Source organism: Eulemur rufifrons, chromosome 6 (assembly GCF_041146395.1).
Source record: "Eulemur rufifrons isolate Redbay chromosome 6, OSU_ERuf_1, whole genome shotgun sequence".
NCBI classification, from domain to species: domain Eukaryota; kingdom Metazoa; phylum Chordata; class Mammalia; order Primates; family Lemuridae; genus Eulemur; species Eulemur rufifrons.
Window position 1 is genome coordinate 78,979,385 of NC_090988.1, and position 14,989 is coordinate 78,994,373.

The following is a 14,989-nucleotide window of genomic DNA, read 5'->3' on the forward strand; positions in this document are numbered from 1 at the left end:
ATAGCAGCGAAACGGGCAAACAGTCAAAAACCTTGCAACTGGAATAACAAGAGTAAAACCCCACTTCTTAGGTCCTTTCCTAGGATTTTGTTCTTGCTAGGCTTTAACATCTAGTTATTTTATTTCATTTTTAAATTAAATTAAATTTAAAAAATGGCCTAGATGGTAGTTCAGAAATCTCATTGTGTCTTAAAGCAAGAGATGGATTACAAATGGGGCGCTAAACCACCATGTGCAATTTAGTGATGATACTCCATAGCATAAATGAAAGCAGTTGGTGCTAAGTCAGGACACCTGGAATCTAGTTCTGTTTCTGCTGTTTACTGCGTCTGTCTAGATGAGTCTGTTTACCTGTTTCAGCCTTAGTAAAAGGAAGCAGACTGGATAGATAATGTCTTGGTCATTTCTACCTCTAATGTTCTGGATTCTGAGATTATTCATTTATTTTTAGAGACAGGGTCTTGCTTTGTTGCTCAGGCTGGTGTGTAGTGGTACAATCATAGCTCACTGTAACCTCAAATGTTTTGACCCAAGCAATCTCTTTCTTCAGCCTCCCGAATAGCTAGGACTACAGGTGCCTGTGCCAGACTTGGCTAATTTTTTTTTTTTTTTTTAAAGAGACAACGTCTTGCTATGTTGGTCAGGCTGGTCTTGAAATCCTGGTCTCAAGTGATCCTCCCCCTTTGGCCTCCCAAAGTGCTGGGATTATAGGTGTGTGCCACCGTGCCCAGCCTGATTTTTTTATTTATGGATTTGAGCAACTTTTAAAAAAATTTATCTTAATGTCTCCCATAGTAAAGCACCAAGAATATGTTTGTTGACTTGATCGGCTCGTAATCAGAAATTTCTGAAAACAGGTCAAATCTTTAGCTGCTGTTGTTCTACTAGGGTAGCTTTACTTTCATTGTTTTTATATTTTGGGTTTTCATATAAGGTCTCATTTGGAAAAGTGTTTGTATCACTGAAAGTGTAAAAAAAAGACAAATGGTTGATTCTAAAGATGATATTGTGATCTAGTGGTGGTGTGTATCTGTAACAGTGACCCATGGCTGGTCTCTCATAACAAAAACGCTCACATCACCATATTGTTAGCACTCTTAAAAAGATGCTGTTGTGTTTGGTTTTTTTTGTTTTTTTTCCCCAGCTGTTTACTGTGAGAATTTCAAACAGAAAAGTTGAAGGAATAATGTCTTCTACTGTAGATTCAATGTGTTAATATTTTAGCATATTTACATTATCTATCTGTAGTACACATACATGTACCCTTTGAAAATAAATGGTAGATTTTATGACAGTTTACTTCTACATACTTCAGCATCCAAGACTGGTGCTATTCAAAAAATTTTTAAATCAGTTATTGCTTAAGTGATATCTTGACAAATACCACTTGATAAATGCACTTTCACTTAGCTAAGTTTATATTCCATACTAACAAATAGGTTCTTTGGTTCTAGTAATTTCTGCCATGTACCAAAATCAATTTGAGGGTCAACACCTACACTGTAGTATATTTCGTAGTATATTTCATGAAGATCTGAAATAGCAGTTTTTTTCCAGAGCCCACCTTCTGTTTATGGCAAAAACTTAAGGGACTTAATGAGACACATTTCTAAACAGGGTTGAGCATCATTCTTACATCATTTCAATGAGTTTAGACACATCTTTTATCTTTTTGTATGGCTTATAATTGATAAAAAGCTAGTGATCTTTCTGTACGTATGGTATCAACTATATGAGTGGTTTATGATAAGGATAACTGAATAAAAAAGGATTAAACTCTCAGACTCATTAAGCCATCAAATGTCAAGAACAATGCTCTTGAATTAGAATTAATAGTAAGAGGAAGTAAAATAATGTGTTAGCTTCTGTTACAGGTGCAGTAGAAGCAGGAGAGGCAGGCTCTGTAAATATGTTGTTTCATTGTTTTTCATGCTGGTATAGTGTCTGCCTTAGAAATGAAAGCTTTCCCTCTAATCTGTCTTAGCACCTCTGTAGAAAATCTGAATATTGGGTTTCTTACCCTTCCCTCTCATAATGTACCAATCCGTTTACAAGAAATATTTAAAAATAATTATTGGGGGGCTATTGGATAGTAATTATGGTACCATTATGGTTTGTATTTTAAAATAAATTTTATGTCTATCACCTTCACTTAAGAATTTTATTTCACTTTAGGGCTATAGTGTTTAGGTCATGCATTTTATATATTTTAGATACTATAGATATAATATACAGGTATAGGTATACAGATACTATATCCTTAAGACTGTGCTTATTTTAAAAGAAATTGTTATTTAATACAGAAGACTTAACTAAGCTTTTATTTAACAAATTTGAATGTTTAGTTTTATGTATTAAACAAACCTTTAAAATTATTTAGCAACCTGAGAAGTTAGTTATTCATCCCCTCTGGATGACAACTACTATTTTAGAGTCAAGTACATGCCAGCAAAATTGTCCTCTGTTATCCTGAAACAATATTTATAAGTCTTTGTGCCTAGTTGTTCAAGTATTAAAGCAAATATGATCAAAGATAAAGTTTCAGCTAACCTAATAACTGTGTAATAAATTTGGATCTTAACCCACTGTTGGATTTGATCAAAAATGAGCTCTTATGAGGAGGGAATATATATAGGAGAATTCTTCTCATCTTAAGGCATTGCTTATGGAGAGAATTTAAGGGCAATGAGATTTTTGTTCAGATTTGAGAATTCGCTCTGTCTTTTCATCCTTGTCAAAGTGAATTCTGCTTTTTTTCTTGAAGAGATTGTCTATTGCTGCCATATATCTACACTGCCTGGGTGTGCTTATATTCCATTTCTTGGAGAATTTGCTGATCAAGACATGCTTTTTGGAAGGGGTAAGAAGATCAGTTAAAAAAAAAACTATAGATTTTTGTTACACTTAATTTAATATCTAGCTCTTTGGGCAGAGCACAGAGTAGAACACCCTGGCAGTAAGATAAAAGTCTCTATGAAGAAAATAAACAGAACAAAATTAACATTCTCTTTAGGATTAACACTTATATTTATACAATAAAAATTTTAAGGTTTTTCAATAGGAAAAGAAAACAATTGTAGTATTTTTCTCTTATCACTGCAGAGAAACACCAGTATCACTTTTATCCCAAAACTAATTATATTTAAATAATCTGCCAGCCCATATTGAAAGTCACTGCTATAATAGACTGGAATTATGAAGTAGTGAATTTATTTTAGTTAATGTGCTTTCTGATCTTGAGGGATATCCCTACAATATTGTTAGTCAAAGCTCTAACTTGGGGTGTGGTACTACTTTGCTGTCTCTAAGTTCAATATCATAAGACTTAATATTTACAAGGTGCTTTGCAATGTATGAAACAAAATTATTACCATAACTGTATTAATATGGCTGTTAATCCTGCATTCTCATTTGCCTAGTGGGTAAACAAAATGGTAACATGTTTCTTCTGGAGTTCTAGCAGCTTTCTACTAGGAAAACTAGTCAGTTAAGCAAAGCTTAGTTATAGCATCAAATTAGGCCAAATAGATTGTTTTTGGTTTTCCTTTGGAGGTTGGAATGAATGTACTGTCCCTGAATTTTCGTCCATGTGTAAATCATCATGTCCATTGAATTATGAAGTTGTGATGCATTTCCCTTTTGACGATGAGAGCATAAGATGCTAGCACAGTTTTAAAGAAGAAAATACTAAGCATGGCTAACTTTCTATGAAAAGAAGAACATGCTAGGTTATCTCAGTATTGAGCGAGATTCACCTTTTCATGTTCTTTATCATAGTTGCAAAGCTATTTCAAAAGGAAAATAAAGCTTCAATAACAAACTTTAAAAGGATTAGTAAGTTTCAAGAAAAATAAATGGTTCAGTTTTATAGTATGTATTTTAAAACAAAGAGTATCTTTATAACAGTTTTTAAAATAATGTTTATCACAGGGTCGATAGGAAGCACCTCACTTTCCTCATAGACTGCTTTGTTAGTCTTATGAAAATTTTATCTAGGTAATTGTTTTATAAACCCAATAAGAATTTAAGCAATTCTTTACATTTCAAATAAGTGTATAAGTTAAATCAGAGGAAGATATTTTTTCTATTATCTGATAACTGTTCTGTTTCACAGGTATTCCTGCAACACATGGTAAACCCACTAGTTATTCGATAAGGGTAGATAATACAGTTCCACTGGTAACTCAGGCTCCAGCTGTGCAGCCACTACAGATCCGACCAGGAGTTCTTTCTCAGGTTGGTAATAATTCTTTCTTTTGAATAGGTGCTGTCCATATATCAGCCTGTGCTGTTGGGAAATAATGAAAATGATGGAGATAGGGATTTAGTCCTTTTCATAGGTTATTGACTTTAACTTTTGTAATTGTTAGTTATTACTCCAATACATTTTTGAATTTAAGATATAGTGTAGTTGAGTTACTTGTAACTTAGTTTTTGTTTTGTTTTGCTTTGCTTTCTTGCAATAGACATGGTCTGGTAGAACACAGCAGATGCTGGTACCTGCCTGGCAACAGGTAACACCCATGGCTCCTGCTACTACTACACTAACTTCTGAGGGTGTGGCTGGTTCACAGAGGCTTGGAGACTGGGGGTAAGTTAAAAATAAAAGTACTTCTTTGTGAATGGTTTACAGAATAGATCTTGATAAAGAAGGGATTCAATTTTTCTGAACTTTCTCCCTAGGAAAATGATTTCACGCAGCAATCATTATAACTCAGTGATGCCTCAACCTCTTCTAACCAATCAGATAACTTTATCGGCCCCTCAGCCAATTAGCGTGGGCATTGCACATGTTGTCTGGCCTCAACCTGCCACTACTAAGAAAAATAAACTGTGCCAGAACAGGTTGGTATTGGTACTTTAACCTTCCTTTGCATTTTGAGAATTAATCTTTAAAATGAATTTTGCATGAACACTAAAGGGTCACTCTGTTGTATTCAAAATGACCTCTTTGATAGCTTTGTTACAAACACTAAGCCAGCTCCCTTCTCAATTTCTCAGAGGTATTTTGGTAAAACTAATGGAATGGGAGCCAGGAAGAGAGGAAATAAATGCTTTCAGTTGGTAAGATTGCCTTTATTGCCCTTTTGATTTATTATCTACCTATAATGTAGCAATTGTAGACATTCAGATATCACATTTACCAAAAAACGACCATTTAAATGTATGTAAATGCAATCTACACTATTTCTAGAAATATTTTATATTTCACAGAAACTCATCCTCTATATGTTAGTGTTATATACATGAACAAGTGAAGATTTGCGTTATTCGATTTAACAATATATCTTAGAAAAATGGCATGTACATATTTTGATTACAGAAATTATAAATTATTCCTTTGGTTGCAGGAGTAATTCATTGCAGAATACCAACATCCCACATTCAGCACTTATTTCTCCAAAGATAATAAATGGGAAAGATGTTGGGGAAGTAAGCTGTATAGAAACACAGGACAATCATAACTCAGGAGGAGAGGCAAGAAATTGCTGTGAAACATCTATCAGACAGGACTCTGATTCATCGGTTTCAGAGAAACAGCGGCAAACCATTATCATTGCTGATTCCCCAAGTCCTGCAGTGAGTGTGATCACTATTAGCAGTGACACTGATGAGGAGGAGACTTCACAGAGACATTCACTGAGAGAGTAAGTGCCAGATGCTGCATCTGTAAAGGATAATGATGGCGCCCTCTAGTGTGCTAAAAAATAACTTTCTGTGACTTGTCCTTTTTCTGTCCATGTCCTTTGGAGTGAGTAAAACCTTCAAGTTAGAGAATCAGGTTCTAGACAGAGGGAACTTTCTGAATAGTATTTAACATGATTATTATAGCATTATTCCCTATATTTATAAGCTTTACTTTTTGTCCATGTAGGTCATTCTCAACTGTTTCAGATCCTTACTTAATGCAAATTTTGGCTACTTGGAGAGTATCTTCTCATTTTTGACCCATGTTTTTCCCTTTTCTCTTCCACCAGATGTAAAGGTAGTCTAGATTGTGAAGCTTGCCAGAGCACTTTGAACATTGATCGGATGTGTTCGTTAAGTAGTCCTGACAGTACTCTGAGCACCACCAGCTCCTCAGGGCAATCCAGCCCATCCCCTTGCAAGAGACCGAACAGGTAAAAGAACTTCAGTAGTAATGTGTAATAAATATTAAGTCTACTAAAAAGCTCATGATTTCTTTTTGTGTTGTTTAAATTAATAAGTACTTGCAATTTAACATAGTGACTTCTCTCTTGAACACAATTTTTAAACTACATCACTTTTTATAATCTCAAGGATTTAGTAGTCATTTCCTTTATTGTTGTAGAAAAGCTTGAAATGAAAAACTGAGATTCTAATAAATGATTTTAAAGAATCATCTGTTTTTAAAAGGCTTTTGAATGAAAGCCACATTCTCAATTTCAGCTCCACAGACTACTATTGTAACTTCAATTTGGAACAAAAACATGTACTTTAGCAAAATAAAAAAGGAATGTTTTGCATAATGAAGTAATGACTGGCCCACTGTCTATAGTATATCCACTGTGCTTTTTTTCTCCCTTTGGTGACTGATTTGCATGGTTTCATCCATATTTCCTTGCCTAGCCCTCCTTTTGGCCAGGGACATACACTGCCACTAAAATAGTAAACTTTTCCTTACCAGCATGATGTATTAACACATTAAGAGATCGGCCATTGGCCAGGTACAGTGGCTGGTGCCTGTAATCCCAGCACTTTGGGAGGCTGAAGTGGGAGGATCCCTTGAGACCAGGAGTTTGAGACTAGCCTGGGCAAAATAGAGAGACCTGTCTCTACAAAAAAATTTTAAAAATTAGCCAGGCATGCTGGCATGCATCTGTAGTCCCAGCTACTTAGGAGTCTGAAGTGGGAGGATCACTTGAACCCAGGAGTTTGAGGCTACAGTGAGCTACGATTACTCTACTGCATTCCAGCCTGGGTGACAGAGCAAGACCTCCCATCTCTAACAAAAAAAAAAAAAAAAAAGAGAGAGAGATAGAAACCACAAAAATTTCCGTGAAATACCTTTGATTTCAGCTTGTAGAAATTCTTTTTTAGTGGCAACAAAATTTGAAAAAATTTTGTCTTAATTTTATACATTTTTCTTCTCTTTTTCTTTAGGAAATATGGTACTGAATACTTATAGATAAAGCCCTGTGGAAGGCATAAAGAAGTTTTAATATATCTTCTTCTTATAAGTTGCTTATAATGTAGTTTGGAAGTTGATATATACATACATATACATAAATTATATACTCATATAAAATATGTATAGATATAAATATATATCTAAGATTTATAAACATAAATAAAAAATGCATATAAAAAGAGATGCTTCAAATTGTTAAGTATGAAGTGAGTGATTAAAAGAGACAATAAATGCTGTAGAAATCTCAAGGAGGGGGAGATTGTCAGGTCCTAAGAGTGTCAGGAAGAGAAATACAGGACTCTGGCCAGGCCTTCAGAGAAGTAGAGAAAGACCTTTCAGATAACTGGTTAGTTAAAAGGACCCAAATTACCATGAAAGGCACATATTATAACATTAGAATTTAATTTGAAATGCCCAGGTCCTATGCTTATGTGTTTGTTCTGTTCTTCTTTTCTTTTCCTTTTTTTTTTTTTTTTAAAGACAGAGTCTCACTCTGTTGCCCAAGCTGGGTGCAGCGGTGCAGTTGCAGCTTACTACAGCCTCGAACTCCTGGGCTCAAGCCATCCTCCCGCCAAAGTGTTGGGATTATAGGTGTGAGCCACCGCACTGGCCCTGTTTGTACCTTTCATTTAAATTATCCAGAACAGTGTTTCTTTTGTCATATGTTGATGAAATTATCTTGGATTTTGAAAGAGGAATTTTATCAACTGCTAGTAAGGATCAAGTGGAAGGGAAAGGAGAAAAAAATTAAATGCCAAAAGGACATTCCTGAAATGGGACAGAGTTAGGCTTAGCAGTCTAAATAGAGAATTAATTTGAAGGTCTAGAAATGTTATGAAAAAATGCTATTGGGCAAGGAGAAAGGTATAATCGTATATAAAATAACTGAGTAAGATTCTCATCAGTTTGCTGGAGCCTAGGTATTACTTACCATTAGACTTAATGTTGGAAAAAATATTCATAAATGCTTTCTCGTAGTATGTCAGATGAAGAGCAAGAAAGTGGTTGTGATACTGTGGATGGCTCTCCAACGTCAGACTCTTCTGGGCACGACAGTCCATTTGCAGAGAGCACTTTTGTGGAGAATGCCCATCAAAACACAGAACTGGTAACTTCTGCTGACACAGAAACCAAGCCAGCTGTTTGTGCTGTTGTGGTGCCACCAGTGGGACTAGAAAATGGCTTAAATGCCGACGAGCATATGGCAAACACAGGTAAAGTGAGTCCTCCTGTTTCCCTGATTCTCCTTTAAAAGGTTGTAATTTTGGAACATTAGAGAACAGGATCACCAGAAGTCATCTCTGAATTTCCAACTTGACCCTGCCTATCTATTATACAAAAGAAATCCCTTCTAATATCATCCAATGCTTGGAAATCATGGGCTCCCTTTTCTTTCTATTTAAGGTTCTTAAATCACTATTTTATAAAATATCTAAAGACTTTTCTAATTTTTATTAGAGAAGGAAAAAGCATCAACTCTCTAATATTTTGTTCATTGCCAGATTCTATATGCCAGCCATTAATAAAAGGAAGATCTGTCCCTGGAAGATTAAACCAGCCTTCTGCTATGTGTAATCGTCAGCAGAAATTGACATCAGCATTCCAGCAGCAGCATTTGAACTTCAGCCAGGTATGTTTATTTGTGAATTCGTAAGACTCTTTGGGATTCAAATTTAGCAGTAGTTTTTCATTTAGGGGAAAAAAGATTCTGAAAGTGTGTGTAGCCTTAATGAAATTTTCCCTCCTCATTATCCCAACTGACTAAAGAGTAACTGCCCTAATGATAGGATAATTAAGCAAATGATCCATAGAATTTGTATTCTTCCTCAGAAAGATTAAGTTCTTGGATTCTCTTAGATAATATTTTAGTGTGTCTGTTGTCTCAGACCCTTTAAATCAGAGCATACGCTAATGGGTTAATGGCTACCTTTCTGATGTGTTAGCGGTAGTGATCACCTAACCTTACTGAATACTTTCCATCTTTTCAACACTGTACTTGGCAGTTGTGTTTCACTTGGGGAAAGAAAAGATCACAGGTATTGGAGTCAAATCTGGGTTCAAATTCTGGTTTTGCCATATACAATATATATATATATATATATATATACACACACACACACACACACACACACACATACACCTTGGCTAAGTCTTTTCAACAAATCTGATCTGGATCTTCATTCATGGGAATAATAGTCATGTCATGGGGTTGTTTTGGAAATAAATAACATTGTGTGTGTGAAATGTTAGCTTTACGTATAATAAGTGCTCCACACATGGCAGCTGTGAGGAGTGATGGAGTAGTAACAGGCAGTATTAGCAGCGATGATGGCAGTGCCTACATTATAATAATTATGTGGGAATAAATATTATAATGTTAATAGTGGTATATATAAAATCAGTATTTTTCTCTCTTCTTATTCTCAGTACAAGCTAGTTCTGAGAGATCCACTGTGAGTTATCAGTGCCAGAGAGTATATTGTAATTTCTCTTTCTTCCTTTCCTTTTGTCTTACAAAATATGTCATTCAGCCATTTTTTTTTTTCCTTTGTGGATAGGTTCAGCACTTTGGATCTGGGCATCAAGAGTGGAATGGAAACTTCGGACATCGAAGACAGCAAGCTTATATCCCTACTAGTGTTACCAGTAATCCATTCACTCTTTCTCATGGAAGTCCCAATCACACCGCAGTGCACGCCCATCTGGCTGGAAATACACACCTCGGAGGACAGCCTACTCTACTTCCATACCCGTCATCAGCTACCCTGAGTAGTGCTGCGCCTGTGGCCCACCTCTTAGCCTCTCCATGTACCTCAAGACCTGTGTTACAGCATCCAACCTATAATATCTCCCATCCCAGTGGCATAGTTCACCAAGTCCCAGTGGGCATAAATCCCCGTCTGTTACCATCCCCAACCATTCATCAGACTCAGTACAAACCAATCTTCCCACCACATTCTTACATTGCAGCATCACCCGCATATACTGGATTTCCATTGAGTCCAACAAAACTCAGCCAGTATCCATATATGTGAAAACTCAAAAACAGTATATTGAGGAAGCTCAATGATACAAACATTTGATTAAAAATAAAACATGGTATTTAATAAATATTAGCCATGGCACAAGAAAATTATTTTTGAATCATGTAGACTTGGGTGCAATTTAAACAACTTTGAGCTTTAAAAAAAAACTCACTTTTGATGTGTTTTGCACATTTGGTATAACTTGTCTTTGGTCATGTTATCTTCTTATGTAGTAACTCTAGACAGGTGACTTATGGGAGCAGAAGTCCAGTTTTGCTCCTGCTATTTTTTATAAATTGCCTTCTAACTAGTGCAAGACACGTCCACATTTGGGAAGCCATTCTGTGTACAGACTTAGAGCAACAGATGCACATATGTCAAAATTACAGCATACAAGTGAATTGTATTATCTGTTTCTTAGTGTGTAAATGTTGGGTCACTTACCTAAAAATTGAGCTATTGTTCTTTACATTTGCATGTGTCTTTTGCATGGGCAAATTGTTGCCTAGACTTTGCTCTTAAATGTTGTTCTAATAATCTCAGCTGCATTGTAAACCGTTTCCACACATAGTGCCTTAAATATTTGAGGTTGTTAATGTTATTACCTATATATAAATGTTGAGGACTGCAGCACTTAAAATTCAGACCTACTCTTTAGTTTTCTTTTGATAGAGTAATGTTGATTTTTGGTTTTGTGTGGTATGATTTCAGGTAGTAGCTGTTTTTTTCCTTATTAAGAGGGCAGCATGTTTGCTATAGCTGAATTCTGCTGTCTGATTTTTCAGAATGATCTAGCTTCAAGAAAAGCAAGCAGTTAGTAGTGCTTAAGAAAAATTGATTCAGTATCTAATGGATAGTTGATAACTAACTGTCACAGCACAGCATTTTATATACTATTAAGTGAAACTGCAATACAATCTTAAGTTTATTTTGAGAGTGTTTGCTGTATAATTGGACTTAAAATGTTTAGAGGTGCAGTAGGCATGACTTTGGGTAGATAATGAAAGGAAATGCAAAATGCTCACTGATTCATGATGTGGTTTTATCTTAGCTTGGGCAAACCATGCAGTATTTAATAAATAGTAGCAGAATATTTACTATTGAAGCTTGAAAAGATGTGAGTTCTTTGTGTGCAATTTTTCATTTATGCATGTGAGAGGGTTTTTTTTTTTTTTAAAGTATTTTTACATTGCAGTACTTGTTTTGCTTGTTGGTGATGTTTGCTTATTTAATACATTCCGTCAGGGACAGAAATTACATGCTTGTTTTTCCTAGGAAGTGTGTCTTGGGTTTTTCCCTTCCTTTTTTTGGGGGGGTGGGGTGGGGTGGTGATGGCAGTAGTTATGTTTAAATGAAGTTGCTTTTACAGCACCAAAGACTTAATCATCCATTTCCTATACTTTTTGCATAGACCTCAAGTATATTGTAGTGTAGAGGTGGAATTTAAGGAAAGGTATTAAACTGAGGCTGTGTTTAGCTTACAGGCAAGTAATAAATTGTATCATTTATCTTGAATGTATCATAGATAAGCTGCTATATAACGATTGCCACTTCAGATAGCTGTGAAATTAGGTGATTAACTAGTTGTATTTAGCCTTCTAATTTCTGTATAAGTCTAATTATATGAAATAGAAGTTGGGGTTTTGATTTTTTACTTTGCTTTTTTGTTTGGAGTGTCATTGTAACTACTGTATTGTAAATGATGGAAAATAATTGCATATGTTATTTTGGGGTGTGTTATTTGCATCAGTATTTTATCTCTATTAATGTTTGTGCTCATCACTGCATATAAAAGATCTTGGATGTATCGATGTAACTTAATTTTTTATTTTCATACTGGCATTGTAGACACTTGAGAAAGCTGTATCTTGCAGGCTTGACTTAACTTTTTTTCCTTAAAAATCTGGAATATAATCTTACAGCATTTACTGGAATAAACAATACAAAGCATTTGAGTGTAAAACTCTTCAGATGTTTTGGATTTACAGCATTTCTTTGATAAATGAATTGTATACCACTAGTACAGCTCTAGTACAGCGTTGACAATAAGCTAATAATGGATAAGCTTTTCTTTACTCCATTAACACAAGCAGTGTTTTATTTAATAATCATCAATGAAATAAATGTGCCTGAAATTGATTTTAAAAATTACAGTATTAGATCATAAAATAAAAACCAGCAGTACATTTTTAGTCACACTGAAAATGAAGGACTTAATTTTCCCCACAAGTTTCAGTGTTTTTAGTACTCAATTCTATGCATTTTATATAAATAGAAATATATATATAATAACGCATAAAAAAAGGAGTAGCCTAAGATTAATTTAAAAGATTATTTACAGATGACAAATTTATGGAGTCACTATTTAAGTAAATTTGCTGCCCTCCACAGCCTTCTAATTTTATTTATACACTTCAGCAGATTACTGGTATCTGCTCACTTCTTGGAAAAGAATCAGTGCTGGCAACAGATGTTTCAGAAATACCAAGTGCAAAGCATTGATTGTATCACAACAGGTACAAAACTGGCACAGGTTTTTTTTTGTTCAGGGCTGTGTTTACTGCCCTGAAGTGTCATATTTTCTGTCTTTAAGTTCCAAGACTTAAGGTAGTCTTGTTAAATTGACAGTAAATGGTAAACTTCAACATTTTCATAATATAATAGTAATATTTGATAAAGGCTTATTCCAGTTAAGTACACTGCTCTTAATTAATTGCAATCATGGGCTTTTTAATGCATTTAAAAGTAAAAAATTTCAAAATTTTGCTAAACTCTACATTTAGCATATTGATGAAAGAATCTGGATTTATATCCTTTTAAAACCATTTTTATCCGTTTTCTTTGATTTTAATGCTTTCTTAAATAAAACACTGCATGATTTCCAAGTTGCATATTTGCATACTATTTTAATTTACAAATTATTTTTTATCAAATATTCTGATATTTAGTTGGTTTTTTCTTTCAGGGTGTTTAATTAAATATGTTACTGTATTAGCAAAATGTTTTCATTTTTTAAATCTCTACTGCTAATTTTAAACTTGGTTTGTGTTAACTAAAAGTTAAATCATACACTGCAAGGTGTAGGAAGATTTGTTTTAATGAACCCAATGATAATAGATTTGATTACTCAGTTTGAACTGTTAACTTTAGACTTGTGGCTTTCTTTCTTTGGTTTGTTTGTTTTTGCTTTTACTTCTATGCTACACTAGTTTGCCATGTAGCAATTGCACTGTGCAATATTACAATAAGGACTGGGAAAACTTTTATGGATGTAATGTCTATTACGGTTTGCGATAGTATTTCTCTCTAGTTCTCAGTGATTTAAATGTGACCAAGCCTTCTGTACTTTGTCACAAAAAGCGGGTTTTCCAGGTGACTATTTTGGTGAGTGTCAAAATAAGAATTTATGGTGTATTACTGTCAATTCACTTTGAATTAAAATATATATATTGCCGCAAACAACTTGTTGACTTTTTTTCCATCTCAGTACTGCCTTATAGGGTAGGGAAGGGAAAGATTAATGATATTGAATACCTAACTTAGATCATCTTATTTAACTCTAAACGCTACCTTCTGAGATAAGTATTGTCTTTATTATATGAATGAGAGCATAGGAGCAAATATTTAGGGAACTTGCCCAAAGCCACACTGCTAATGAATTTGAATCTGAGACATGAACCAGGCTATCTAACCATAACTAATACACTTTCTACCAGTTCGTTCGTTCGTTCGTTCTTTCTTTCTCTCTTTCTTTTGTTTTTTGAGACAGAATCTCGCTCTGTTGCCTGGGCTAGAGTGCTGTGGTGTCAGCCTAGCTCAAAGCAACCTCAAACTCCTGGGCTCAAGCAAGCCTGCTGCCTCAGCCTCCCGAGTAGCTGGGACTACAGGCATGCGCCACCATGCCCGGCTAATTTTTTCTATGTATTTTTAGTTGTCCGGTTAATTTCTTTCTATTTTTTAGTAGAGACACGGGGTCTCACTCTTGCTCAGGCTGATCTCAAACTCCTGACCTTGAGTGATCCTCCCGCCTTGGCCTCCCAGAGTGCTAGGATTACAGGCGTGAGCCACCGCCCGGCCTACCAGTTCTTATCTGAGGCAGTGTGCCAGAAGTCCCTGCAACCACAGGATAACAATGGCTCATTTTCCTTGAATATGTTTTCTCCAATATTTTCGAGGGAAATACTTCAGTATATATGGATGAAGAACAGGGCATTCACATGGACTTTTAAGATATAAAACATGAGACTTCAAAAGAATGTGATTGTAGTAGGCCAATTTAAGTTACGTTTTCAAATACCACCACCTCATACTTGAAGGATCTAACTTTAGAGGGAACATCAATAGGAAAGTATTTAAGGGAACACTCCAATCTCCCTCTCTCCCTTTCTCCTTCTCTCTTTCTGTAAATTTTTAGTTGAAATATAGATGCAGTCTTTGGTGTCTGGCTTTTTTTGTTAAACATTTTATTTTTAAGATACATCAATGTGTATAATTTATTTATACTCATTATAGTATTCCTTTGTGTGTATATATAACAATTTATTTTGTTGATGGGCATTTGAATAGTTAGCACTTTTTGGCTATTATGAATAACGCTGCCATAATTTTTTTGTCTGTATCTTTTGTTAAACAAAGCAATGCATTTCCTTTGGGTATGCATGGAAGTATGGAATTACTAGGTCATAGGTTATACATATTTTTACTTTATTGGATGCTGCCAAATAGTATTCCAAAGTAGTTAAATTAATTTATGCTTACTAGCACTGTATGAGAGTTGTTACCTTATATCCTCACTAACATTATATTTTTT

The 14,989-nt window shown here is 34.9% G+C and overlaps 1 protein-coding gene across 6 annotated transcripts in view; it reads left to right on the forward strand.

Moving 5' to 3' along the window:
* The window catches only part of HIPK3 (homeodomain interacting protein kinase 3), a 98,600-nt gene extending 84,962 nt beyond the window's left edge, over positions 1 to 13,638 (forward strand). For 2 of the 6 annotated variants that reach the window (XM_069471253.1, XM_069471255.1), the window contains exons 9-18: positions 2,765 to 2,860; positions 4,115 to 4,236; positions 4,467 to 4,591; positions 4,684 to 4,845; positions 5,002 to 5,064; positions 5,352 to 5,648; positions 5,979 to 6,122; positions 8,132 to 8,367; positions 8,656 to 8,783; positions 9,712 to 13,628. In XM_069471253.1, the coding sequence (XP_069327354.1) occupies positions 2,765 to 2,860; positions 4,115 to 4,236; positions 4,467 to 4,591; positions 4,684 to 4,845; positions 5,002 to 5,064; positions 5,352 to 5,648; positions 5,979 to 6,122; positions 8,132 to 8,367; positions 8,656 to 8,783; positions 9,712 to 10,188 (1,850 nt within the window). In that variant the 3' untranslated portion in view covers positions 10,189 to 13,628. Of the gene's footprint in view, positions 1 to 2,764; positions 2,861 to 4,114; positions 4,237 to 4,466; positions 4,592 to 4,683; positions 4,846 to 5,001; positions 5,065 to 5,351; positions 5,649 to 5,978; positions 6,123 to 8,131; positions 8,368 to 8,655; positions 8,784 to 9,711 lie in introns of all 6 variants that reach the window. The other 4 variants (XM_069471258.1, XM_069471259.1, XM_069471257.1 and 1 more) reach the window with 3 other exon arrangements.
* Positions 13,639 to 14,989: the final 1,351 nt, after the last annotated feature.